The 26,532-nt window shown below is 43.4% G+C and overlaps 2 protein-coding genes across 2 annotated transcripts; both read right to left on the bottom strand.

Moving 5' to 3' along the window:
* Nucleotides 1–11,006: 11,006 nt before the first annotated feature.
* LOC121636042 lies at nt 11,007–18,530 on the bottom strand. Its single transcript, XM_041979387.1, has 4 exons — nt 18,450–18,530; nt 13,366–15,435; nt 13,069–13,176; nt 11,007–12,564 (listed from the first exon to the last, which is right to left on the bottom strand). Exons 2-4 carry the CDS (start codon nt 15,197–15,199, stop codon nt 12,284–12,286), a joined length of 2,223 nt encoding a protein of 740 aa, XP_041835321.1. The 5' UTR covers nt 15,200–15,435; nt 18,450–18,530; the 3' UTR covers nt 11,007–12,283.
* Nucleotides 18,531–19,044: 514 nt separating this feature from the next.
* LOC121636057 lies at nt 19,045–25,898 on the bottom strand. Its single transcript, XM_041979391.1, has 5 exons — nt 25,650–25,898; nt 24,890–25,037; nt 24,592–24,726; nt 24,221–24,474; nt 19,045–19,377 (listed from the first exon to the last, which is right to left on the bottom strand). Exons 1-5 carry the CDS (start codon nt 25,764–25,766, stop codon nt 19,045–19,047), a joined length of 987 nt encoding a protein of 328 aa, XP_041835325.1. The 5' UTR covers nt 25,767–25,898.
* Between the last annotated feature and the right edge of the window lie 634 nt (nt 25,899–26,532).

Raw genomic sequence — 26,532 nt, 5'->3', positions numbered from 1 at the left:
TGCGCCAGAGGAGGCTTTAAGTTAAACAAGTGGATCAGCAATAACAGAGCATTGATTCTTACCATAGACGAGGAGGACCGAGCCAAGGAGGTCAGAGATCTGGATTTTGACCAAGACATCTTGCCTGTCGAAAAAGCGCTAGGTGTACAGTGGTGCATTGAGACAGACTCTTTTAAGTTCATGATTCAGCTCCAAGATAAGTCACTTACCCGGCGTGGGATCTTATCAATGGTTAGTTCCGTTTATGACCCTCTTGGAATGCTGGCCCCAGTCATTCTTCCTGCTAAACAGATCTTGCAGGAGCTCTGCCGTTTGAATCTTGGATGGGATGAGATTATTCCTGAAGGTCTCCGTCAAAAATGGTTTACCTAGTTGAGAAACTTGAGCTTTGTGGAAGACTACAAGGTGAGGAGATGCCTCAAACCTGATGATTTTGGTCAACTTGAATCTGCACAGCTTCATCATTTTGCTGACGCGAGCGAAGGTGGCTATGGCACCGTCTCCTACTTGAGGATGTCAAACAAGTATCAGCAAGTTCACTGTGCCTTTGTTATTGGCAAAGCTAGAGTGGCTCCTCTAAAGCCTGTAACTATCCCAAGAATGGAGCTCACAGCAGCCACTGTAGCAGTAAGAATGGACCGGATGTTACAAGAAGAGCTTGAAGTCCCTCTTATGCCATCAGTCTTCTGGACCGACAGCACTTCAGTGTTGAAATACATAAGGAATGAGACATCTAGATTTAACACCTTTGTCGCTAATCGAATCGCAACTATTCGATCTGCTTCCAGTGTTTCTCATTGGAGATATGTGAACAGTGGCCTGAATTCTGCTGATTGCGCTTCAAGAGGGGTTTCTGTCCCCAGCTTCTTAAAATCGGGGACCTGGATTTCAGGCCCAGAGTTTCTGTGGCTACCCGAATCTGATTGGCCTAAGACACCAGATTCAGATTATACTCTCACTCCCGAAGATCCAGAGGTTAAGATACTTGTATCAAACGCTGTCATTGTGAAAGAGAGCGCAAGCGTTATCGATAAGCTGTTCTTATGGTACTCTGACTGGCACCGTCTTAAAAGGGCTGTGGCCTGGATTCTTCGTGTCAAAGCTATACTAAAACTGACAATCTCAAAGAAAAAGGATTTCCCTAGGAATAAAAGGAATAAAAGGGACATACAAACTCTATCTGTGCAAGATCTGCAAGAAGCAGAAGTTGCAATCATTAGTTTCTGCCAGGAGACAAACTTTGCTGATGAAATGACTGCCTTAAAGAAAGGACACGCAGTGAAAACAAGCAGTCATCTCTGCAAACTGTCACCAGTTCTTCAGGATGGCCTGATAAGAGTCGGTGGCCGATTAAGCAGGTCTGCTATGCCGTCGGAATCCAAACACCCTGTCATCTTGCCAAAGAACCACCAAGTGACACAGCTCATTATCAGACACATCCATGAGAATGTTGGACACAGTGGAAGAAGTCACACTCTGTCACGTTTGAGACAAAAGTTCTGGATACCAAGAGCCATCTCAGCTATTCGAAAGATAATCTCCAAATGTGTCATCTGTAAAAAAATAAGTGCAGTGAAGGGTGAACAATTCATGGCTGACTTACCAAAAGAAAGGGTCAGTCCGGATGAACCGCCTTTTACCAACACGGGTGTAGACTTCTTTGGCCCATTTGACATAAAGCATGGAAGATCTACTGTAAAGCGATATGGAGTCATCTTTACCTGTCTCAATATTAGGGCAGTTCACATTGAGATTGCACATAGTCTCAACACAGATTCCTGCATCAATGCAATTAGGAGATTTGTCTCCAGAAGAGGCCCTGTTAAAGTCATGAGGTCAGACAATGGGACCAATCTTGTCAGAGCAGAGCGTGAACTGAGAGAGGCTGTTCGAGCTCTGGACAACTCTAGAATTCAAACTGTCGCTTTAAAAAAAGGCATTTCTTGGCTGTTTAACCCACCTGCAGGATCTCACCATGGAGGAATCTGGGAGAGACAAATCCGAACTATCAGACGGATTCTCAGTGCTCTCCTACACCAGCAAACATTGGAAGATGAAGGACTTGCTACCTTACTTTGTGAGGTAGAAGCTATCGTTAATGATAGACCAATCACTACAGCAACCAATGACCCCATGGATTTGGAACCTTTAACACCAAACCATCTACTACTTCTCAAAACAGAACCTTCCATTCCACCTGGAGTGTTCAAACCAGAGGATTCTTACAGCAGGAGGAGATGGCGTCAAGTTCAGTACATGGCAGATGTATTTTGGAAGAGATGGATAAAAGAATATTTGCCTGAACTACAACAAAGACAAAAATGGACAAGGAAAACACAAAACTTTGACAAAGGGGACATCGTCCTAATCATTGATGATACAGCTCCAAGAAGTTCATGGCTTATGGGCCAAATCACAGAAACCTTACCGGATGCCAATGGGCTTGTTAGACAAGTGCAAGTTCAGACCAAAACCAGCACTCTCCGTAGGCCTGTAACTAAACTTGTTCTTCTTATGGAGGCTCCATGTCGGGACTGAAATCCAAACAAGTACACACATGCCCCCCACAACCCCCCACGAGTCCCTTACACACACATGCACACATTCTTGGACGATTTTGCTTACTGCCCACAAGGACCCGTGGACATCGTAATGGACTTTAAAAAAAAAAAAAAAAAAGGACTTTGGCTCCTAGGTCTTATTTTTGGTAATTGACATTCGTTCCTACATGCCAATTAGGGGCTGGAATGTAGGAGCCAAATTATTGTGTTATGTTTTCATGGATTTATATTGTTTCTGAATGGCTGTTATTTGTTCTATTTGCTAGTTTATGAGATAAAAATGTGAAGTATTAGGATTTGAATTATGAGTTGAACTAAAGTAATGAATTGTTTATTTGATTGTTTACTGTTGCGCATGGTTGATGCCGTTTCTCATCTCCGCCCCCTCTTTATGGACAGGTGACTGCAGCACCTGGGCTATATTAGTGTTGGCTATGGGGGCCAGGTGAGCTCTCGGTTTCAGGCCTTCAGAGATGCTTTGATTTGATCTTGTTGCTTCTTTCTTTCTAAAATAGCTCTAACATACCTCTAAAACACACCTGCAACACATTTACCCCAAAACAAAGAACATCATCATCAGCATGTTCTTCAACATGATGACGACGGTCCTTCAGAGATTGGCCAACAGCAGCTTTTAACAGCAATGGAGACATAATGATGGAGTTGGTGTGTGTTACGACCCCTGGTCTACAGTCTATGGGAGTATTGCTGTCTGGTTGCTTCCTGGTGGTTTGAAGCAGCTCCAGCTGGGGACGCCACTCCCTCTGACCATTGGGTAGTGGTTCACTGCTGCCGTGAGTACGCCCACTTCTACATTGTGCCAGCTGGATGATTGCACTGTCCCTGCCTTCGTCTTCCACAACCAATCCAACAGGTCAACAGTGACTTCAAAAAGGAGGAAGCACCTGCAATCGGGGCAGCTGTGTTCCATTCGGCCCACAGTTTGCCAGGCTGGGTTTTGGAGATTAATCGCTGGACTTTAGAGCGTGATAATATACCCATGGGGGTTTGTGAGCTTAATTCCTGTCCTGTTTGGTTGTGTACACTATTGTGCTTTTTGAGTTCGTGTTGAATAGAGACTCTCACCTCTTTTCTTTTGTGTGAGTAATTTTGAGTTGACGTTTTGATATAGTTGACACTCTCACCTTATGTGAGCAGCTTTTGAGTTGCTGGTTTTTCCTCATTTATGAAGAATCTGACAACTTTCCAGCCTTACATTTAGAGGATGGCTGCTGTATGACCCATTTGATATACTGACCACTCAGTCGTCCATCTGACATTCTGCTTCCCCTCCTCACCAGTTGGTGGCGCCAACACACCAAATCACTTCCCACTGCCATGAAAACAGGAGGAAGTCATTTCATCTACAATTTACAATAGTGCTTCCCAACCTATATTCCTTGAGGACCCCCTTCATGCAAATACTAAAAAGCTGTGGCCCCCCTGCCCCACCCCGTGCTGAGCCCATGCTGGTTTCATGCTTTAATTAGCAAGAATGTCACCATAAATACTGGATTCTGGCTGAGTCCTGTCCTTCCATTAAGCCACAAATAAACATTTAGCCTCACTTTTCCCAGAATGCCAGTTCCATGTGAGCGAAATGCCCAGATGATCAAAACAACTTGACCAGATACACATTTTTAATCACAATGGCTCTGATTGGTCAAAGCCTCGCGGACCCCTGTGCCCTTTGAGGGACCCCTTTAGGGGTTCCCGGACCCCAGGTTTGGAACCACTGATCTACATAACAGCTGATTGTGACCAAAGCGCGATGGAAGAATCAGAAAAACCTGTTGAACAGCATTGTATGTTATCTTGGGGGTGGTGGATGAAAACCTGTGGGAAGAGCTGCACTGCTACACTGAACCCAAACGATGTTTTATCACCACTTGGACACAAATCAGGAAACAGCAACTTCCGGCTCTCAGAAATCCCGCAAATTACATCCATTTCTGTCTGTGGGACGTTTTTCTAGTTTAGTTTGTTAAAATATTCACTTCAAATCAAAAGTGAAAAAACAGCCTGATTTTTAGTTTTTAGATTTATAAAAGAAGAATAAAAAACAGCTGATTTATTTATTGATTTCTGATGCAGCTGGGGAGGGAAGTCATGGTGTAGATGTGGAATTCTGTCAGTGATTGATGGGAAAACTTAACTGTCAGAGACGTCACAGGTTCACATTGATAGAAGTAGAATGGGATGTATTGATCCGTGATGGATGCTCCTCCATCTGACGGCAGCTTGCATCCGTTGCTGGACTGACTGGACTGAGTCATCCAGTACAGAACAGCTCTGTACTGGGATGCCTCTTGGACCCACCAGTGGAGGTGTTAGGAGAGAGGATGATGATGATGGCTAAGCTCTCATCCATGTTGACAGCCCCCCTCCCCCCTCCTGAACACCGACAGCCCTGCAGAGCTCCTTCAGTGACAGACTGCTGCACCCAAAGCATGGAAACCAGTACTGCTCCCAGTAAACCACAAACACACTCAAAAAAAGCCAGTAGAACTTCTTAATGTCCAGAGACCTGCATGTTAGGCTGGTGTGAGTGTGTAAACTCTCTCTAGGAGTGAGTGTGATTGAATGTTGGTCTCTCTGTGGTGGTTCTGTGATGGACAAGGACCAGCTCCAGCCCCCTCGCCACCCTGCATCTGAATAATCTGTTATCTCCAGATAACCAGAGAAATGAGCCCGTTATCACCAGAAAACGCTGGTAAAAAACATGCCAGCCCGGCTGCTCTCCGCTTCCTTACACACCTTTTATTCTCATTTAATTCTAATTTACTGCTCAATCTTTTCTATTAAATTCTTTTTCCTGTTTTAATTTGTCGCTGCCATGTAATTTTTATTTCCTCTTTCCTTTCTCTTCCAGGCCCCTGATCTGCTGGGCCAGTCGAGTAAAAAATTAAGCTTCCCTCCTCAGCAGCGCCTGTTTTTATAAGGTGAGCATTTATGTGTCAGTTTTCCAGCTTAGCTGTGCAGTAGACTCTCTTTCTGAGCAGAGGTGAACACTAGTTTCACATCTTCACTGAGGATTCAATTATTAGACTCTTGAACTGCTTTCTGCTGCATTTCTGTTGGAAACTGTAAATTCTGGGAGCCAAAAAGGAAGTTTAGCTGGAAGCTCTTATGAAAGTCCACACATGGATGAATTTAGTTCTTTGTAGATGTGATGTTTAGGAAAGCGTTTGCTTCTTACACTAAATGTGTTCAGAAGCAGATTTTAATCTGCAGACTGGATGAAATCACACAGCAGGTGCAGTTTATAAAATGGGAATAAAGAAGCTGCTTCCCAGCACCAAGGACACAAAAAGTACAAAATATTTCCACCAGAAATGGAAAAGAGAAACTTATGTATGAGGAAAAGTTTCAGTTTAAACACAAAGTAGAAGTAAAGAAAATGTTTCATGTCATTTAGTGTTTTTTTTAGGCTCATAATTCCTGTGGCTCTCGTCATAAAGTTGCGTCTAAGAAGTGTTTAAACACATGGTCAGCATTTGGTTTTGTTCAACATTTTAACTGTGCTGTGATAAATAAAACCATTTTTGATGCATTGATTCTCATCAGATTCTATGGAGATGAGCTGCGTCTGGCCTGGAAAACAGGCAGCAGCTGCTGATGGAGGCAGGAACCCAAAATAACTGTCAGAGGTAATTCCATCCTCTTTAATCTCATTCTGATCCAATAACATGCTGCTGTTAGTAGATGCTGCTCTGCTGGTATTTTATTGCTAACTTAAATCCTGTTCTGGGTCTGTTCATGACGTGACATGAATTCTTTAAGAGGATGTAACTGCAGACAAGATGTCCAACCATGGGGGACCAGTTTAAAGAGGACATTGTCCTGGTTGACAGGAAATATTACAGGCTGAGTGGACGTTAGTCCCAGTTTCAGGAAATATTTCAGCTTATATTACTGTGTAAGGAAATGCATTGGAAGCATTTAAATGAGCCATTGAAGGGTTTACAGTTTTTTATTTAATCCTGGAGGTAATTTTATGTCTCTGTAAAAGCAGCTAATTTAAAGTTTTGTGGACATAAAATGGTCTTTAACCAGCTGACATGAAAACCAGAGCTGAATGTGAGATATTGGTGACTTCCACCGCTTTACAGACTATTAAACACTTTCAGTCACGCTTCATTATAACAAAAGAAAATGTCAGAATTTAGTCAGATTATCAGCAAAGTTGCACTTTTTTTAAATTGGTGTGAAATGGTGTGAAATGACTATGAATAGTAGACGGCTTAGATTTCTATCAGATCAGGATTTATTATTATAAAGAGGAAAAAACGATGCAGGATGAAGCTGAGGATCAAGTGCATTAAGACGACGGCACCACCTCAAGCTTTGATCCAGTGGAACAGGTCTGATAATCCGGATTAAGATGTGCTGCAGGACTTGTTAAAGTCTTGCTTAGAAATGAGGTCTGTCACTTAAATACTGAGACAAAATTATCTCCAGAAGCTGGAAAGCTGCTCTGGTATCAGACATGTAGAAGACTGCATCTGGAGGCAGGACAACATTTCTGCTTTCAGGTCAGAGCCTCTAAAAGTTGCTGCAGTTTGTTCTTCAACTAAATGATGTGCACAAAGTTCAGCTTCTATTTTCATGGATCATTTTCTTCCAGATTTGACACCTGCTGTTCAACAGTGTGTCCATGATCTGCCATCTTATCTGCAGCTGCTCCCTCACATTTTCATGCTGATCTGCTTTGTATCAGTAATCTGGATAAAAACCACATCAACATGTCTGTACTTCTTCACAACATCAGATTAAATCCAGGAAAAGATTCAAGCTGTCTCATCTATTGTAGTAATTGGCAGGAATGAATCGTTTTAATGATCCAGTCTGTAGAGTCGAAGTAAAGGCGAGACATGACATGAATCTTTTTATCTGATAGAAGATGTGTGACTTGGAAACTCTGAAGGCTGAGCCCTAAAAATAAAAGCTAAAACTCAAGTTTCTCTACTGGAATAAAAAGCTGAAGCTACTGAGTAAAGGCTGGATGAAGGAAGTGGGATGGAAATGAAATGTTCTGCATGTGATAAAATAGCAAATGCTGCATCTTCATCCATCTTCAGCTGTTTCAGGTTAAATGAAACTCACATCTGTTAGAACTTGGGTGGGTGGGTGGGGGGGGGGAGCAGCACTTTGAAGACTCAATGTTGGTCAGAGCTGCGTCTACTTTACTGTTGTTCATCTGGTGGAACATGGCTTGTTAGACTATGATGGGATGTGTGATCTTTACTCTGGATTTAATAGGTTTTATCTCCACTAGTGTCAGACTGGTCACCTTGTTGTTATTCTGGAAGAAGCAGAGGATTGTTGTGTAGATCTCTAAGTAGTTTTATTACCTTTTCCTCAAGCTGGCAAACCAGTCTGATCCCAGTTTGCATGTTTGTGCCATAATGTAAGAGCTTGTTGGCTAAAAGAGTCGTGGCAACGTTGCCATTACGGTTAAAAGCTGAACTCATACTGAGGACTGGAAGATTTGCTTCTGGAGGTTCAGTATTGATCATAAATGTGTCTCACTGACCTTTGTTCAGGTGGAGAACTCTGGAAGAGTAAGTGGATATTTGCAGCAGAACGTCCTGGTTCTGCTACTTAGCACAGAGGATGGTTTAGTGCTAATATTGTTGTTCATCAGCAGCATGTCGGCTTCTCTAGTTCACCACTCCCAACTCTCTGATATCTGATATCTAGAACTGATCCTATTCTACAACGAACACAAACACATCTGACCTGCAGGATGTGTCGTTTCATCCTATCAGTCAGAATTACAGAAGAGGTGATGTGAGCTAAACTCTAGATGCTAAATGGAAATGTAAAATGGATTTACTCTGGTCACATTAATGTTCCTTCATGGTTTCTATGTTAGAAAGCAGAAAGAGGTTGGGGTCCCTGAAATGTCTCATTCTTACACATGCAGCTGCAGCAGCTTCTAAAAGCTGTTAAACATCCCTGAATACTTTGTAGTAATTCCAGCTGGATGGATAAAAGCAGGAATTTCATTGTGGGGGGCTTATTTAACAATATCTAGTTCATAAATGGCAACAAATATATTGAATGTAAAAGTGTGAAACCTTCATGAAGCTGGAAGGAGTTTGTAAACCTGCATTTGCTTAAAAAGCACAAAGCAGCATTTTTCCTGCTTTCTGTACAAATCCTCATCACACAATGCAGCAATCACAAGATCAGACGTCTAAAGGCAGGAACACGTTAATCCCACTTTTCATTCCTACAATCCTTCCTACACATTCATATACGCCTCCATCTGTCCATCTGATGGCTTTGGACTCATGTTGGAGTGTGTGCATTTTCATTCAGATCTACTAAACGTGAGTCCTTTTCCTGGTTTTAAATGCTGCTATGTTGCTTGGCCCCTGTGCCGTGGTTTGATCCCTGGCTCCTCCACCATGGTGAACCATTTCTCCCTGAAGACCACATCAGTCCGTCCTTAACGAGTCCGTTTGTTGCTCCTGCATCGTTGCTGTTTTAGAAGAATGTTGGAGCAGAAACGTTTTCATGAGTATTTAGCTGGACACACATCAAGCTGTTAAACTGACAGCTTTTCAGCATCTGTGAACGGCTGTATGAGACACTAGAAGTGGATTTTCTGAACCAGAACCTACACAAACAAGGCCAGTGGTCCTGCTCAGCTAATGGGAATAATGGTAGAATGCAGCACTTCATATCTGAGGGCTCAAGAGGTTTGACCATTTTCTATCCTTTTCTACCTGAAGATGCAGCAACAACTCCTGATTGAAAGATGTTCAGCTGTGCAGCTGCAGAGATGAGGGAACGTGTCAAAGGTTCACGCTGCTAGTTGTGTGTTGAGAAGACGAGATCCAGCTGCTTTCAAGCCTTGTAGAAAGTAAAGTGCTCGTGGAAAAGGAGTGTACTGAGTTCCTGTGGATGAACGGGATGTTTGGGATGTGGAAGTGTCCCACAGAAGGAGAGTGGTGGGATCATCATGTTCTGAGACTCGCAGATGTTCAAGTCCAGGAACAAAAGCTCAGTTCAAGCTTGGAAACTGTGGATCTGTGAGATCGGAGTAAAAGCATTTAAGACCAGGACCTGAGAGGCCCACCAGACTTCTGAGTCTAATAAAACCTGCTGATCTACTGGATCAAAGGCGGCACTAAGATCCAGTAGAACCAGGACTGGAAGTTTCTGTGTGTCCAAGTTCCACCTGAGGTGGTAAACAATGTTTAAAAGGGCGTCTCGGTTCTGTGGTTGGTCCTAAAACCAGATTCAGATTCTTCTAAATATTCTGTTTATTCAGAAACTTGTGTAAGTGAATAAAAAGAACTTTTTCTATCATGTGAGTTAAAAGCGGTGAGTTGGATACAGGTCGGTAGTTCTCCAGAAGGTTTGGGTGTGAATTCCTCTTCTTCAGAAGGGGCCTCACCACTGCTGTTTTACAGGCAGATGGGAAGACGCCCGTCTGAAGGAGGACCTCACCACGTCTGCAAGCTCACGCTCAAAGAAAGCATCACATGTTTAAAGTGATGTGGGAATGGATCTAAAAGGCAGCTTGTTGGTTGAGGAGGAAACTGGAGCAACATCTCTGCATCAACCAGGACAAACTCTCCAGTGTTTCCTCGGGTAAAAACAAAGCTTCAGGTCTGTTAAGATCAACATGTCGCTGAGATAAAAACTGGATCTAATAGCATTGATTTTACTTCTGAAGTGGTCTGCAAAGTCCTCACATGCAGCATGTGATGCTGTCATGGAGGACTTGTTCAAATCTGGGTTCATTAAAAGACGTGTTGTTTTAAAAAGGAATCTGGGATTATTTTTATTGTGTGGAATCAGATGAAAAGTGGAGCGTTCTGGCCTGTTTCACTGCTTTATTGTAAACTCTGACTTGTTCCTTCAAACTTTCTAAATGAAAAGTTCATCTTGATTTCCTCCGTTTCCTCTCTGCTCTCCTGCAGCTTCTTTCCAGGTTTGTGGTTTCTTCGTTTCTCCGCGATGGTGTGAGTTTGGATCTTCTAGTTCTGGTTTTAAGTGGAGATGCAGCATCAACGGCTGACTTCAGTTTCCTGTTAAAATCATCTCCAATAAAATCACACTTTTATTCTAGTGTAGCTTTAAAAATGTGTGTATAAAGAATAAAACGTGTTGCTGATGTTGTGGAATTTTTAGTTATCAAAGATCACACACTAAGTGAGAATCGAACAAAGTAGTTTTATTAAGAGCCGGCCGGCAATGAGAGTCACACAGTCAAAGGAGTTTGTCTGCGAGAGTCTGCCAGATACAAGTGAACTTAGTTAATATACCAGGCATGAGCTGATAACATCACAGTAGGAGGTCATTGTTTTAAATTTCTCACATAGCTGTTAACAAATGTTACGGAGTGAAGGGTGCAAAGGAGGAAGCTCATTAAACTCTCAACATCTGTTGAGGGGATGAGAGAGGGGGGAAGGTGTGAGAAGGAGTTCTTATCTAGATACACAGACATACAAAGTGTAACCTACAAACTATAAGGGTATATATTGTAAATTTTCCATTACAATCCACCCCTTTGATTAAAATGCAACATATTAATCACACATAAAGAGGTTAAATTTTCCAAAGAGATTGATAGATCTTCCACAGTCCATGCTAGTTCCCCAACCCCCACCAGGGCAAAGCCATCCTAAATCCTTTCATCTGTGGAGAGAAGATACCGCGTTTAACACGATGGGGGTGATGAAAGGGTTCAGGAAAAGGCCGCAATGTACCATTTGGGGTTAGAGTAAACGCAGAGACATCAGGGAGCAGATAAGCCAGATAACATGTTCCAGACCAATTGACAGGAAGGTAAATATAAGAGTGTCTGCCACATGTCCAAACTATGTTCTGAGGACATCCAAAGCCGGTATCTGATGGGATATAAGACCAAATGGTGTTAAGAACAGAATTATTGTACATAGGAAGGTCAGGAAAAGGTAAGAGAGCTGTAAGGTTAAACACAACAACTCCTGAGGCCCACTCTGTAGAGGGAGAACTATCAGGGAATAAATCACGAGGATTTAAAGTGAACGGGTCAGAGCGTTTGGGGCAAGGTGAGGATATACATGAGGCTGAAATGCTACGCTGACAACCTAGAGTGTGTCCTAAAAAGAATAGTGCATCTGTCCCATTTCGCTGAAAACAAAGAGGTGGAGAAGAATATGGATTTGTACGATCCCTTAAGCGGAAGACAGTTCTGGATGAAACACAAGTGGAGTTTGTGTTGCTGGAAAACTCAGCTGGTCTCCTCCAGGAGAGGGGAGGGCGCTGGTGTGGCCAAGTAATGTTCCTAGGGTGTAATCTATTACCCATGATCAGAGTCCACAAAGTGGTATTCAAAGGGACTGGATATGGAATAAAAACTGATTGAGTGGGTGTGGCATGCGGCACCAGTCCACAAACATAGCAACTGTCATTTGTCAATTTATGAGCAGACAAATTGGCAACTTGCCACCAAAGATTCTCAGTGTGATCATGATGCTGAAGGATGTGGTTATCTCGGCGGTGCCTCCTGAGGGAGGGTGCTTCTGTCCCCTGCAGTCGTCTGGCGGGTTGGGACGAAGCTGGGGTGCGTTGTGTCAGGTGAGGTCCGGTTGGATCCAGGTACCAGAGGAGGGAGGTGATAAGGATGAAGAGGATGACGCACGACCATCCCCTCACGGCAGTCTGGGTGTACTTCATGTTGTCCCGTGGAGAATGGACCATCTCGCACGGGGCTGACCTCAGGGATTATTCTGCCCTGTGGTTGAGAGGTCAGCTGGAGTTGGGGTACTTTGAAACCTTCTACAGTGGGACGCGTGAATCCACGTGGACCTTTCAGCGACCTTCACGGCTGTATGAGTGACCAACAGGACCTGGAAGGGACCCAGCCACCTTTTAGACCGCCAGTGCTTTCTCCTCGTCTCTCGAACCAAGATCCAATCTCCCGGAACCAAGGAGTGAAGCAGATCTGATGCTGGGCGTGGCAGGGCCTCTTTCACCACACTCTGCACCTGTGAGAGAACTTTGGACAGATTTTGACAATAAGCAAGCATGTTACTTTCACAGTATGTTGTAGACACGGAGAGTCCTGGAGGATCCAGACCAGTGTAGGGAGGTCTGCCAAACAGAATCTCAAATGGACTAAGATTTGTCCGGGCACGTTTCCTCATTCTCATGTGCATAAGAATGAGTGGGAGGGCTTTTGGCCAAGACAGTCCTGTTTCTTCACAACATTTAGCCAACTTACCTTTTAAAGTGGCGTTCTCTCTTTCAATTGCTCCGCCTGATTGCGGGTGATAAGCACAATGAGTCTTAAGCTGGAACCCCAATAGTCCACTTACCTCTTTCAGGGCCGCATTTACAAAGTGTGAACCATTGTCAGATGAGACCTTAACTGGAATCCCCCATCTTGGAATGATTTCGGTCACCAGAGCCTTAGCCACGACTGAACTTGTGGCATGCTTTGCTGGAAAAGCTTCAACCCACTTTGACCACATGTCTACCATAACTAGACAATATTTCTTACCTTCTGCAGGTGTTAACTCAATGAAATCCATCATCAAATGATCAAAAGGCTGATTAGGTGGTGTATGACCAGCTGGAGGGCAGGCAAGAGGGCGGGCGGTGTTATAGCCTGCACAGATCAAACATTTTTTGCAGTAATTTTCAGCCACCACAGTGAAGCCTTTTGTGAACCACAGAGATGTTGTGGAAGATACCATCCCCCCTTTTGACACATGGTCCAACCCATGTGACAACTTAGCAAACCAGGGGAAGAAATGGCGAGGAAGGCAAGGTTTTCCATCAACAGAGCGCCATACACCTGCAGAATCAGGGGTGCAGGAGTTAGCCTTCCAGACAGAGCGTTCCTCTGGAGTAGAAAAAGACTGGATGTCCTGCAGAGAACAGGGAGGAGAGTGATCCTCTTCTGTGAGAGGAGAAGAGGTGAGAATGTGCGGAGAGGCTGACAGAGCTGCCTGCTTAGCAGCCTGGTCGGCCAAGGCGTTGCCACGGGCAACAGAGGAAGTGTCTTTAGTGTGAGCTTGACATTTCACTACAGCGACATCTGAAGGAAGAAGAATAGCGTCAAGGAGAGCCGCAACCTGTGTGGAGTTCAAAATAGGCTTACCATCAGATTTCATAAAATTACGGTGACGCCACAACGCACCAAAGTCATGAACTACACCAAAGGCGTAACGCGAATCGGTATACACAGTCAGGGACTTACCTTGTGCGAATTTACAGGCCTCAGTGAGAGCAACAAGTTCAGCTGTCTGAGCAGAGAATTGTGAAGGGAGGGAGCCAGAGAAGAGAACCTGATGTTCATCACAGACAGCAAAACCCACTCTGTTCTTACCAGAATGGTCTCTGAAGGAGGAGCCATCACAAAAAAGAATGAGATCAGAGTTAAGAAGAGGCTCATCAGATAAATCTGGTCTCGGAGTGCAGATTTCAGACAGAACAGTCTCACAACAGTGATGAACACCATCTTCTGCGGTAGGAAGAAGAGTGGCAGGGTTAAGTGATGTACACCGTTTCATAGTGATGTTAGGCATATCGAGAAGAACTGTGGTGTATCTCAGCCATCTAGCTGCAGACAGATGAGAAGTCTTTTGTTCGAGCAAAATGATGGATACAGAATGAGGAACAAAAACAGTTAGCTCACTGTATCCCACAATGTCACGTGATGCAAGTACAGCCTTCTCACATGCAGCCACAGCTCTCAGACAGCCAGGAAGACCCGCAGCAACAGAGTCGAGCTTGGAAGAGTAATAGGCCACCGGGCGCTTGTGAGAGCCGTGCTGTTGAAGGAGAACAGAAGACATGAAACCATGTTTTTCATCAACAAACTGAAAGAAAGGTTTGGCTGGGTCTGGCAGAGCCAGGGCTGGAGCAGAACACAGCGCTTGTTTCACAGACAGGAAAGCCTGCTCAGCCTCCGGGGTCCAGAAGAAATGGTCATGAGCAGATAGATTCTTACCATGTATACAGGAAGTCAGGGGGGCCTCAAGTTCAGAAAAATGTGGAATAAAGGCCCGACAAAACCCTACCATACCTAGAAATGACATCAGCTGTTTCTTGGTAACAGGTTTTGGTGCTTTCTGAATGGCCTCGATCCGTTTAGAGGTCAGGGCCTTGGTGGTGGCAGAAATGTGATGCCCTAGAAAGATGACTTGAGGCTGGCAGAACTGTAGTTTACGCAGACTGGCTTTATGACCCTCAGAATGAAGATGGAGGAGGAGGGCCAGTGTGGCCTCCTCACACAAGGAGGCAGAAGGACAGCAGAGCAGAAGGTCATCAACGTAAGTTAATAAAACTACGCCCTGTGGAAGCTGCAAAGAAGAAAGAGAATCTCTTAGTACCTCATTGTAGATTGTGGGGGACTCACAGTACCCCTGGGGAAGCCGGGTCCAAGTGTATGGTTTCCCATTGAACTCAAAAGCGAACCAGAATTGGCTGTCTGGATGAACAGGAACAGATGTAAAAGCATTAGCCAGATCTACCACGGAGAAATGTGTAGCAGTAGGAGGAATCTGCGACACGATGGTGTGGGGGTTGGGCATCATAGGGGCCCGTGAAATAACTGCTTTATTGACAGCTTGGAGATCTTGGACAAAACGCCAGTCAGGTTTGGCTGGTGGTTTACGTGGTTTCATGATTGGGAAAATAGGAGTGCGAACAGGGGAATTTGGACAAGAAACAACAATACCACTCCTAAGATGTGAATTGAAGACAGGTGTAATACCCTCCAAAGCTTCAGGTTTGAGAGGATATTGCTTCTGGCAGGGGCGGTAGTCAGATTTCGGAGTGATGACTACTGGGGGGCAGTTCTTAACCAGGCCCACATCATGGGGAGAGGTAGCCCACAAATCAGAGGGAACCTGAGAGAGGGCTGGGGGAACAGGTGGCAAGGGTGAGTCAGCAGATAAACATGTCAGAAAATCCTCATCTACCAACTGAACACTTTTCTGGCAATGAATCACAGAGAGCATGCTCTGCTTAAACACACCCAGCCTTGGAGAAAACAAAACTGCTGAGTCATGAGTGGATTGCCACCGAGACTCTCTGAGAGCAGTAGCAACAAAGGGGCCCAAATCCTTCCACTCAGTCGAGTGGGACTTGGAAAGAGACACGTGTGGGTGTGTGTGAAGTTTAAACAACTTCTGTTGGTCAGAGGTTAGTGAGACAGACAAAACACACATACTTTCATTCCAAAACATACATGTCACAGTCAGTTTGTCAGAGCAGTCCCTAAAAAAGATTTTTTCATACTGCTGATCTGGCCCATCAGGACAGATGTAGGATGTGCAATGTAATTCCCTCTCCCCCATCACCTCTGCCCCAGGGGAGACTCTGGCTCTGCAGAGGGACAGCCAGTGTGAAGAAAGAGGGGAGCTTCCCATTTTCCACTGATAAGCATAGCAGGGAGCTCTTGGGTTATATTTAACCATCATTAAATCTTTTTCCTCAGTGTCAGAAGATGAACATGATATGGTCAGCCCCTGAGACCCAGAGGAAATCTGAATTCCCAGTTTGCACATCAGATCACGGCCCAGTAAATTTACAGGACAAACTTTGGACAAAAGAAAGGAATGTGTAAATGGATGCTCACCTTGTACTGAGCAGGTTAAAGGTACCGTGAATTTTTCTTTGTCATGATGGCCTCCAGCAGACACAGAAATAACAGTCTTACCACTGAGTGGTGGAGTGGGATTTAGGGTGCCTGTCTTAAGAACTGAGTGAGTTGCACCACTGTCAACCATAAAAGAAACTGGTTGATTATTTACAGACAATGTAAACAAAGGAAAACGTTTATAAGCTATAGCAGCTAAATGAGTGTATGTGTGTGTGTATGTGTGTGTGTGCATTTCACTTCCCTCAACAGTTGCTGCAGCGAAAACTGTGGTGGGTGGAGAAAAAAGCTCCTCTGGAGTCCTGTCTCCCGGGTCCGCCCCTCAGTCAGCCTGCTGGTATTCCTTCTGGTGGGTGGGCCCATTATCCTGAGGGCAGTTATCCTTCCAGTGTCCATATTGGCCACAGCGATGACACGGCCCATGTCGTTGTGGGCAGTTATCCTTCCAGTGTCCATATTTGTCACAGCGATAACATGCCCCACGCTGTTGTTGGTTGCCGCCCCTCTCTCGTCTTCCTTTGCCCCTTCCTCTGCCTCTCCTATCTCTATTGGATTGTGGCTGATTTTGGGAGGTGAACAGAGTCAGGGCTGTTGACATCTGTTTTTCTTTCTTGGATTCAGCTTTTTTCTTGTTTTCATCCATGACATCTTGTGCGTGTTTTGCTTGACGTTGAAGCTGAGCCAGTCTGGTCTCATGTCTCATCCCCACATACTGTCTCTTCACCACTTCCAACATATCTCTGTTCATACCTTCAATGATGGTCTGACAGAGAAGGCGTTCCCATGGTCCTGGAGTGTTCCCCAGTTCTCCTGCAGGGCGCTCCAAGCCAGAGTGTCTGGTGAAAACAGTTTCACAGCGGTGTAGAAAAGCCTCCATGCGCTCATCTGGGCCCTGTATCAGATTTCTCAGGGCAGTCAGGCTTCCTCGATTAGGGAACACAGTCTTTATGCCATCACAGAGTGTGGTGATGGCTTCTCTGTAAGGTCTGTTCGGCTCATCGTCCCAGTTTGGATTTTTCAGGCCGGTGTCATCAGGAGGGAGGTGGGGACGGATCTTAGCCAGATCACTAGCAGTGAGCATTTTAGCAAGAATTTTTCTCAGTTCAAGTCCAGTGGGGCGGTGTTCACGGCAGAAAGCTCTCCATTCCTCGCTAGCTTTCTCACCATCTTCAGTGGGGTCAGGAAGATTTTTAGCATGTTCCATGATTTCAGAGGGGGACCAAGGGCGATAAACCAATATGGGGCCGGTGGGTCCTGATACTTCCACCATGGGGGCACTAAAAACCTCAGTGTCTTCATCTTCAGCAGTATTTTGTCCCAAAAATAGGCCCTTTGCAGTCTGTCCAAATTTGTAGAAAGGGGAGGTTGCTGACACCTCCGGTCCGTAGATCTTCCCGGACTTGGTACGTGAAGGGCTGGTCATGTCTGCTGACGGTCTTTCGGTTCCCCCTGTAGCTTGGCCATGGTTGGAGTCAGCGGGACCTGATGTCTCATCTCTCCGTCGGTCCTCTGGACGACGCTGCTGAGGCTGCTGGGGCTGTTGTAACACCGGGGGACAGGAGTCCAGATCTGGATCCACCTTCAGCGCCTGTAATCGTTCCTGCAGTGAACGATATGGAGAGGGTTGTGAATGCCCTAAATTATTATTATATGGTGGAGGTGCACTAGACAGGGATGCATTATCCCTCCTGTTTCCTATATCTCCAGTCATATCTAATCCCCCACCCATTTCTTTAGTATTAGCTTTCCTAACCCTACATTCGCTCTCATTTTTCCACATTTCAATGCATTTATTATGCCGTTCCCACTTCTCTACATCCGTTGCCTTGATTTTCTTTTTTTTCTTTTTCTCATCCCAGTCCTTCTGTGCTTCCTCATTCAGCTTATCTAATTCCTTCTTACTCAAACTCCCGTTCTCTGGAAAACCATGTTTCTTTGTCCAGTAAGTCATGCAGTCTGTGCAGTCAGGTCCATATTTCTTTTTCATATCTCTTAAAATTTGGGAGTCCCATTTACTCTCCTTCCCCGTCACAGCTGTGTTTCCCATTTTCAGCTAGGACGTCTCCTTGCTGGATTTTCTCTCGGTTTTCGGGTCGCCCAAACCCAGGCACAAAAATTGACTAAAACGCCTATTATTACCACCGAAGTTTTCACCTCAGTGCCGGACTAACTCTACTCTACCGCAATAGAATAGTAATCTACCTTGCCTCACAAGATAGCGGGACCCTGCGAAAAGGAGCAGTAAATGGGAGTCTGATATGAAAACTTCTCACCGTGTGTGATTCTGGATGCTGCTCCACACGCAGACTTCGTTCTGGATATCAGTGGTGTCTGAACGGAGTCCCTCCCGCCGTCCCCTGATGGTTAAGGCTGACCCAGGGGCTGAAGTATCCTTCAGGATGATCAATCACGGGTTCTGGTCCTCCGGTCAGTCACTCAAGATATCCTGCCGACAACGCCAAGAATTGTTGTGGAATTTTTAGTTATCAAAGATCACACACTAAGTGAGAATCGAACAAAGTAGTTTTATTAAGAGCCGGCCGGCAATGAGAGTCACACAGTCAAAGGAGTTTGTCTGCGAGAGTCTGCCAGATACAAGTGAACTTAGTTAATATACCAGGCATGAGCTGATAACATCACAGTAGGAGGTCATTGTTTTAAATTTCTCACATAGCTGTTAACAAATGTTACGGAGTGAAGGGTGCAAAGGAGGAAGCTCATTAAACTCTCAACATCTGTTGAGGGGATGAGAGAGGGGGGAAGGTGTGAGAAGGAGTTCTTATCTAGATACACAGACATACAAAGTGTAACCTACAAACTATAAGGGTATATATTGTAAATTTTCCATTACACTGACTAAATATGAGTTCAGCTTTTCTTCATCTCCTCACAAATGGTCTTGGTGATGTGCATGTATCTGTCCAGCTGGGAAGCCAACACCTCCACATTGGGAAGTTTGGGAAGGAAGGAAACTTGTGCATCTCTTTGAACCTCCAGGAGGAGAGGACAGATTAGTGGTGCAGCCTGAACATGACTGAGTGGGATCTTTTCAGGCAGGTGTAACACCTGCTTCTCAGCGAACACATGCAGTGAGGTGGCGGCCAGCTTCTCCACGGCATCCAGGAAGACGTGGAGCTTCTCCAGACCTTCCAGAGTGTCCTTCAACACTTCAGCAGCTCCTTCTCCAGCTCTGCACGCTTGCTGTCTGCAGACATCTGAGTGAATCTGCTCTTCATAAACTCCAGGAAGGCCTTACCTTTATTCTCTGCCTGCTTCATATGGCTGAACTCTGCTCCATTTAGTCAGCTCTGTCTTTAACTCTGTTCCCTCCCTTCCTTCCACTTAGGATCCTTTTCACACAATTCTCTTCTTCTGCTCATGTCACTGAAGGAATCTGAGGCCAAGCTGCACAAGGTTTTCTTTACTTTCTGTCTGGAGGACAAAAATAAATCCTGTCAGTCTTTTTTTCTGCTGTAAAAATCTTTGTGTGAAGAAAAGGAAAAGAAATGAACACTGGGAGAATTGCTCCCAGCAGATTTCACCGGTAAAGATGTGGAACATGCAAACATGGGAAAGACTAATTCTCCCCTTTCTGCTCATATCAGACGTCTGCTTATCACATGATTTCAGTTTGAAGTTTGTTTCCATTTAAAATGAGTTTCCAGCAACAAGCTGCTGTTTCAGGGGTGAACTAGAAGTGTTTTCATTTGTTCTCTGAAGGTCTTTGTCTTCAGAATAACGAAGCCTAGACTGGCCCAACCTGCAGCAGCTACATCTCCACATCTGGAGGAAAAGATTGACTTTTCTTCTCATTCTGGCTTTTATCTCAATAGATCAAAGTCAGGAAGCAGATAACAGGATAAAGGAGCTTATCTAGTAAAAAGCAGCTTAATGTGGAGAAACCAGCATCAGAAGGAATATTTGGAATCAAGCCGCTCTCGTACAACTAAACAGCATAAAAATCTCTGTGGAAAAAGTCTTTGTTCCAATGAAATTCTTGCTGCAGAGAACAGTTTCTTTCTGTGTTGCACTAATGTGAAGGTTCCCAGTTTCCACTGCAGCCAGTAGAAGCTAAATAAAGCCTAGAAGCTAATAATGGATGAAGTGGTAAAAACACAGGAGCGTTCCTGTTTCCATCTGATGTTTTCATCTTAAATCAGCTGCTGCAGCTGTAAAATGTCTACAAATATACATCTGCTATATCAGCTCTGATGTCTGATGATGCTGCAAACACTTCACTTCTCTGCTCATCACTAAATAGATAATAAATAAAAGTAGAGACTCAATATCCAGCACAGAAGAAGTAAACCTTCTTCTTTACAACAACACTGTTAAAGTTTAGATTCTTTTAAAAACGATCCTCACTGCTCATTTAATACATGGCAGCATTCATTTAATGTTTCTATTAATTATTAATCACCTTTAAGAATTTGGTGAAGTTGTTTCTAGAAAGAAAGGTCATGTGATTAGTTAGAAAAACAAGTTCAGATATAAAACTTGTTTAAATCAGGGATTTGTTCTTGATATTTTTCCTTTTTTTCTATTTTTCCCTCTTTAATGAACCATAGAACTATTGTATGTAAATGTTTGTATATTCTGTAAAACATCCTGTAATACATGGAAACGCTCACTATTCCATTTTTACACACATGGAAACATGACTCAGCAATATTTTTACCAGGTAAATAAGACGTTTAGAAAGAAGTTTCCACTGCTAGGTCTGCCAGAAATCTGCTTTTTATTCCTGCACATGGATTCTATTATTGGTATCAGGATGCTTTACTAAATGAAAAGTCCAGGAAGCCGTTCTTTCCCAGTATCACTGATATTTCCATGTTAGCTTTGTGTGGATAAACCCTGATGTGCTCGGCTGAATTGAGCTTTTCCATCATCTTGTTCCCACCGTCTGTTCCTGGAACTCAGAGCTCTCAGGATGTGGTCGTCACATCTTAGCAGCGAGTTTCTTCCTTTGAATGTATGAAGACTGAAGAGACTCATGAAGGTTTGAGACCTTCCACTGTGAAGATTATAGCTGCAACATGCTGAATGACAGCAGGTGGAGGACCTTTTATTTGGAGCTAGAAACAATACTTTTGGTTGCCCATAGAAGAAAAACATCAACACACAGTCCTGTTAGCTCAGATGTGTGAATGGAGGAAGAGGAGTCTTCATTGATGGTGATTTGTCTCCCTCTGCTGGTGGAAATGTGAACAGAAGGATGTCAGTTTAATGAACTGATGAAGTAAAGAATTATTAAAATAGAAATAATGGAGCTCTTCTTTCAGATTTTTACTGTTAGTGTTTTTCTTTCCAGTGAAAACCTTTGCTGGTGTCTTCTTATTGAAAGCAGCTGCTACATAAACTTTATGTTCTGATCCTACGTTGAAATATTTCATCCTTGTTGTGACTGAATCAGCTCTAGTGATGCGCGGGTCGGGTTTTTCTCCGACCCGCGGGTCCCGCTCTTTTAAAAAAATTGGACCGCACCAACCCGCCCCGCACCTCCGCTTCTATTTTTTTAACCCGACCCGACCCGCCCCGCCCCGCCCCATTAAAACACATGTTATGATATTGACGAATGCTTTTATTTAGTCTGAGAAAGGTGCATATGGTCTCCTAAATTGGCACTGGAAACTGGCAACACAAAATGTATTTTCATTTGAACGTTAAGCCTATAAACATAAATAGGCAAATAAATAAAGTGTTTTAAAGCGTTTAAGTGTTATAAAGCACATAGCCAATGCTGCTGCTGGTGTCTGCACTGATTACCTTGTTGAACCTGTCCCAAACCTGTGATTTAGCCATTTGACCCTCTTTCTTCTTTTCAAGGACGTAAACTCCCGAACGAATGTTATTCAACACTTCTTCTTCCATCTTTTGTTGCTTGTCTGCTTGGCGCTTTCTGCACCTGCGTAGCCTACTACGCGCCTACGTGGACATTACGTTACAAAACGTGACCTGTGTTTAAATAACTGATAAATATTTTGTCTTACATATTATAGTAACAAAATGTAGACACTGATTAAGGTCTTTATTTTCAGTTTGACAAAAAATAAAATTAATAGATAGAACTAGATATTTCAGAATAGTAAACCACACCAACCCGCCCCGCAGTGAAGCGAAAATTCTTTGACCCGCCCCAACCCGAACCGCGGGACCCGCGGGTTAGGAGGCGGCCCGCGCATCACTGATCAGCTCATCTTTCGTTTAATAAAAGTAAACTTCCAGGTGTTTGAGTCCAGCAGTTTGGCTGCAGGACTCGTTTCCAGTTTTATTGTGTCCTGCAGCAGCAGATGGACTTCCACCCATACTGGTTATTTCCTTGTAGAAACGTGTTGTTGAAACAAACTCTTTAAAAAAATTAACTCATTTCAATGAACTCATTTAAGGACAAAGATGACAAACAATTAAAACTAAAGTTTAAGAACTGTTTCTGAATTCCAGCCAAGAGACTAGAACCAGAACTAAAGGTTTTCAGAGTTTCAGATTCAGGTCCAGGATCAGGTTTCTGTCTCTTTGTGTGGAAACCTCCTGCAGTTTTGAGCAGTTCCAACTGCAACAGCACCAACTGCAACAGCACCGACGGTCATGTGTCGTATTTTTTAACGGGGTCAGTAAACGCGTCTCTGAGTTTTCTTTCACTTCCTCTCAGGTCGTCGTGGCGCAGCAGAATTTCTCAAGTGTATCCGTATGCGGCCTGCAAGAAAGAGGCGTGGCGTATAGTAGGCGTGTCGAGCAGTGACGTCACTAATCGACACGCCCACTACATGGCGTATAGTAGGCGTGTCGAGCAGTGACGTCACTAATCGACACGCCTACTACATGACACGACGACGGTTCTTAAAGGGATATGAGCCCAATTAACTACTAATACAGTTTGAACGTTATTATAGCTGCTCAAAATTCATATTTGCCCTAATGAATCTATTCAAAAACGTACGACCAGTGCATGCTGACCACGTACGGACCAGTGGGAGCGCGCACGGACCATCTGAGCTCCACAGTGTGTTTCACTGGTCGCCCTGCTGCAGGACTTAATTAATATTAAAGTCGCAAATTATCCTACAAAAGCTGGCATTACTTCATACTCAGAAAAATGTATTTTCCATTAATCAATAGGGATCAATAAGGAAAGTTTTCTTTGACTCTCAGGAAAAAACAATCAGGACAATAACTAATGAGCTAAACAATAATAAATAGATAAGGTCAGCAGTTGTGTGTAAGAGCATAATTTGCAGATTTATTTGAAAAGGGGGGCCTATGTTGTAATATTATGAATGTGAAAGTAGTAAATTAAAAAAGTAAAAGAATGTCTAATGGCAGTAATTTTATTAATCCTTAATGGCTCCCATGCTTTCTCTCTTGACATCAACAGGCTCGTCGGCAGCATCAGCTAAACCTGGGCTCTGGAAAGCTGTGGGCCTCTCCAGTGGAGCTCAGTTGCTGGTTCTCTCTCTAACCTGTAACACCTCTTGGTCTTTATTTGGAATTCTGATGTGAGCATCTCCTTCCAAGGTCTTGGCCTTTTTGTGACAAGCATCAATTCATTTCTAATGCTTATGAACTGTAAAATGTGTTTGTAGTGAAGCAGGAGATCTTATAACATTAATTTGTAATCTGTTACTTTATGTACATGTTTTTTTTTTATGTATTCATGTGAATGGCTCTGTGAAATGTAGAAAGAATATGGTCTAACAAAACAAAATATATAATAAAATATTGATTTCTTTATCTTTTGCATGTTTGTCCCACTAAAATGTTTCAGATCACCATAAAACTGTAAACATTAGACAAAGACAATATAAGTAAACACAAAATGCAGTTTTTAAATGAAGGTCTTTGTTATTGACAAATTCTCAACAAGAAATCACTAAAATAGAACCTGCCTGACAATGTAAAGTAATAGTGGGAGAGGCCCGCCGACCAAAATGACCCAAAAAGCACAACTAAAACTCATCCGAGAGGTCACAAAAGCCCCCAGAACAACACCCAAAGACCTGCAGAACTCACTGGACTCAGTTAAGGTCAATGTTCATGACTTTACAATAAGATAGGCACTGGTGGTGTGAGTGGCAGAGGAGGCAGCTGAGGCACTGGTGGTGTGAGTGGCAAAGGAGGCAGCTGAGGCCCAGGCGGCATGAGTGGCAAAGGAGGCAGCTGAGGTGGCATGAGTGGCATGGGTAGCATCGAAGAAAGGTGAGGCACTGGCGGCATGACTGGCTGAGGAGGCTCCATGGTCACTGGTGGCATGAGTGGCAGAGGAGGCAGCTGAGACTATGACTGCAGGGACGGAGGAGGCTGCAGTATTGATGGAGGAGAGAGAGAAACAAGCATATACTGTATTTAAACTGAAAATTGTGAGAAATGAAGGTGCATGTATGTTAAAATATAAAAAATATCTAAACAAAGGAATACCTAAGGTTACCACATTGCTGCAGGTGTTAAGATGCCTTATGAAGAAGTCCTGTGTGGTGACTGTGCGGCCACAATACAAGCAGTGGTGGTGTGGCGTTTTAACACAGCCACGCAGGCACCTGAATATTTTATAACCTGCAAACAAATACAAATTGCATTTAAAAACCATTTGTGCATGAAATTCTTATACAGTATATGTTCACTAATACAACATATATGCCACCATTGGTATAAAGTACATATTTACAACACTGCAAACACATGCATGGAACTCTCTGGATTTGAAATTTAAACATACCTCCATGATGGACAGCTGCCCTTTCATGAGTTTGCACATGTGCAAAAATATTTGCATATTCACCATGTTTTTGACAAACTGCACATTGGTATTTTTCATTTTCACAAATCACTGGAGGTTTACCCCCAATGACAATAGTAGGGTGGAGCTGAAAGCAAACATAAACATAAATTTGAGCACACAACTCCATCAAAAACACAAAGGTCATGTAACCTCAGGATCCATTAACTATGGTCAAATCATTTCTGTTACTCCGACCAAAAAACATGTTGATGGCACACTCTCAGAAGAAACCCATACAAATTGCTTTCTCTGCACTTCTTTGTACATGTTGTTTAGTAAGCAGAGTCTGAGGCCAGTTCATTTGTTCAGGGTAATGTGCATTTATTGATTGAGAAACAGTAACTTTTATGGCTATAGCAAGTAGTGTTTGACTGTACAAACAACTTTAGCAAAACTAATGGTAAATCAGAAATGCCTGCGGACAAGCTGTCAATTAACTGATATGGCCAGTTCATGTCACCATCTAGGTGATAGTAATAATAATCAAATTTACCGGTATAATGCTATAAATTATTCCCTTTTAAGTAGAATAAAACGAATATGATGTAACGTTATGTTGCTTATCAATATGGCTAATAACGTTCACTCCCTCTGAAACTTTTGAAACTCGTTCTCGTTCTCTTTATCCACTTATATTTTATAATGTAGATAAATATTACTTGCTACGACAATATAAATATAATACACTGACACTTACAGTCTGCATACGGTCCTTCATTCTTCTTATTTTTTTCTTGTTTTTTGGCGGGTGCCGGAACCAACGTTCAAGGTTAGTTAACTTCCTGTTTATTTTTTTTTTGTAGCTTTGGCGCATTTTACATCTCGCGTGGTTTAACGTGATTTCCCTCTATTTAGTGGGCGTGTCGAGTAGTGATGTCACTAAACGACACGCCCACTATTCGACACGCCTCTCTCTTGCAAGCCGCAGACAGACCCTACTCGAATTTCTCCGTGAATCCTCCATCTTAAGGTAAAACTGAAGCTATTTTTTACGGTTTAATTTATCAGACTGAGGGTCCAGAACAATCCAGAACCAGGACGGAGGAGAAGTGGTCCAACAGAACCACTGAGGAGGACATGAGGGAACAAAGACCAGAACTATCTGAGACCAGGAAGCTGTGAACGAGGAGACTCGAAGCAGATGTAAAAAAACAATATATAAAACTTATTAAGAGCAGCAAAGTTACCGGAAATCAGCAACTATACGTGTGAAACATGGAAAGAAAGACATGTCAACATATTTCTTTAATGTTTGATTATAAGTGTTTATTTTAAAGTGGACATGTCATGCTTTTAAATCCTTCCTTTTCACATGTAGATCATTAAGTAGTGGTCTAGACAAAGTAGAACCGCAATGCTTTGGTCTGAATACCTGGTTATTCTAGCTAGGCCTGTCACGATAACAAATTTAGCTGTACGATAAATTTTCTCAGAAATTATCGCGATAAACGATAATATTGCGCAGAGCGCTAATGTGTCATTTTGAGACCATTCTCAACTAATATAGTGACATATGCCGTAATAATGCAAGTACACATTTTCAAAGGTCAATAAACTAAATAAATAAAAGCGCCTTTTTC

This window comes from Melanotaenia boesemani (assembly GCF_017639745.1).
Source record: "Melanotaenia boesemani isolate fMelBoe1 chromosome 2 unlocalized genomic scaffold, fMelBoe1.pri SUPER_2_unloc_2, whole genome shotgun sequence".
NCBI classification, from domain to species: Eukaryota; Metazoa; Chordata; class Actinopteri; order Atheriniformes; family Melanotaeniidae; genus Melanotaenia; species Melanotaenia boesemani.
The sequence above is the reverse complement of the archived record's forward strand: the minus strand, read 5'-3'. Positions and strand labels throughout refer to the sequence as shown.

Coding starts and splice junctions, on each gene's coding strand:
- LOC121636042 (XM_041979387.1), bottom strand. CDS start 15,199: ATGAAACCACGTAAACCACCAGCCAAACCTGACTGGCGTTTTGTCCAA. Junction 13,177..13,365: donor CTGCACCCCTGATTCTGCAG/GTGTATGGCGCT, acceptor TGATCTGTGCAG/GCTATAACACCGCCCGCCCT. Junction 12,565..13,068: donor TGAGTTAACACCTGCAGAAG/GTAAGAAATATT, acceptor ATCTGTCCAAAG/TTCTCTCACAGGTGCAGAGT.
- LOC121636057 (XM_041979391.1), bottom strand. CDS start 25,766: ATGCGCCAAAGCTACAAAAAAAAAATAAACAGGAAGTTAACTAACCTT. Junction 24,475..24,591: donor CAGCAATGTGGTAACCTTAG/GTATTCCTTTGT, acceptor TCAATACTGCAG/CCTCCTCCGTCCCTGCAGTC. Junction 19,378..24,220: donor CCACCAGTGCCTATCTTATT/GTAAAGTCATGA, acceptor GTCTGCAGACAG/CAAGCGTGCAGAGCTGGAGA.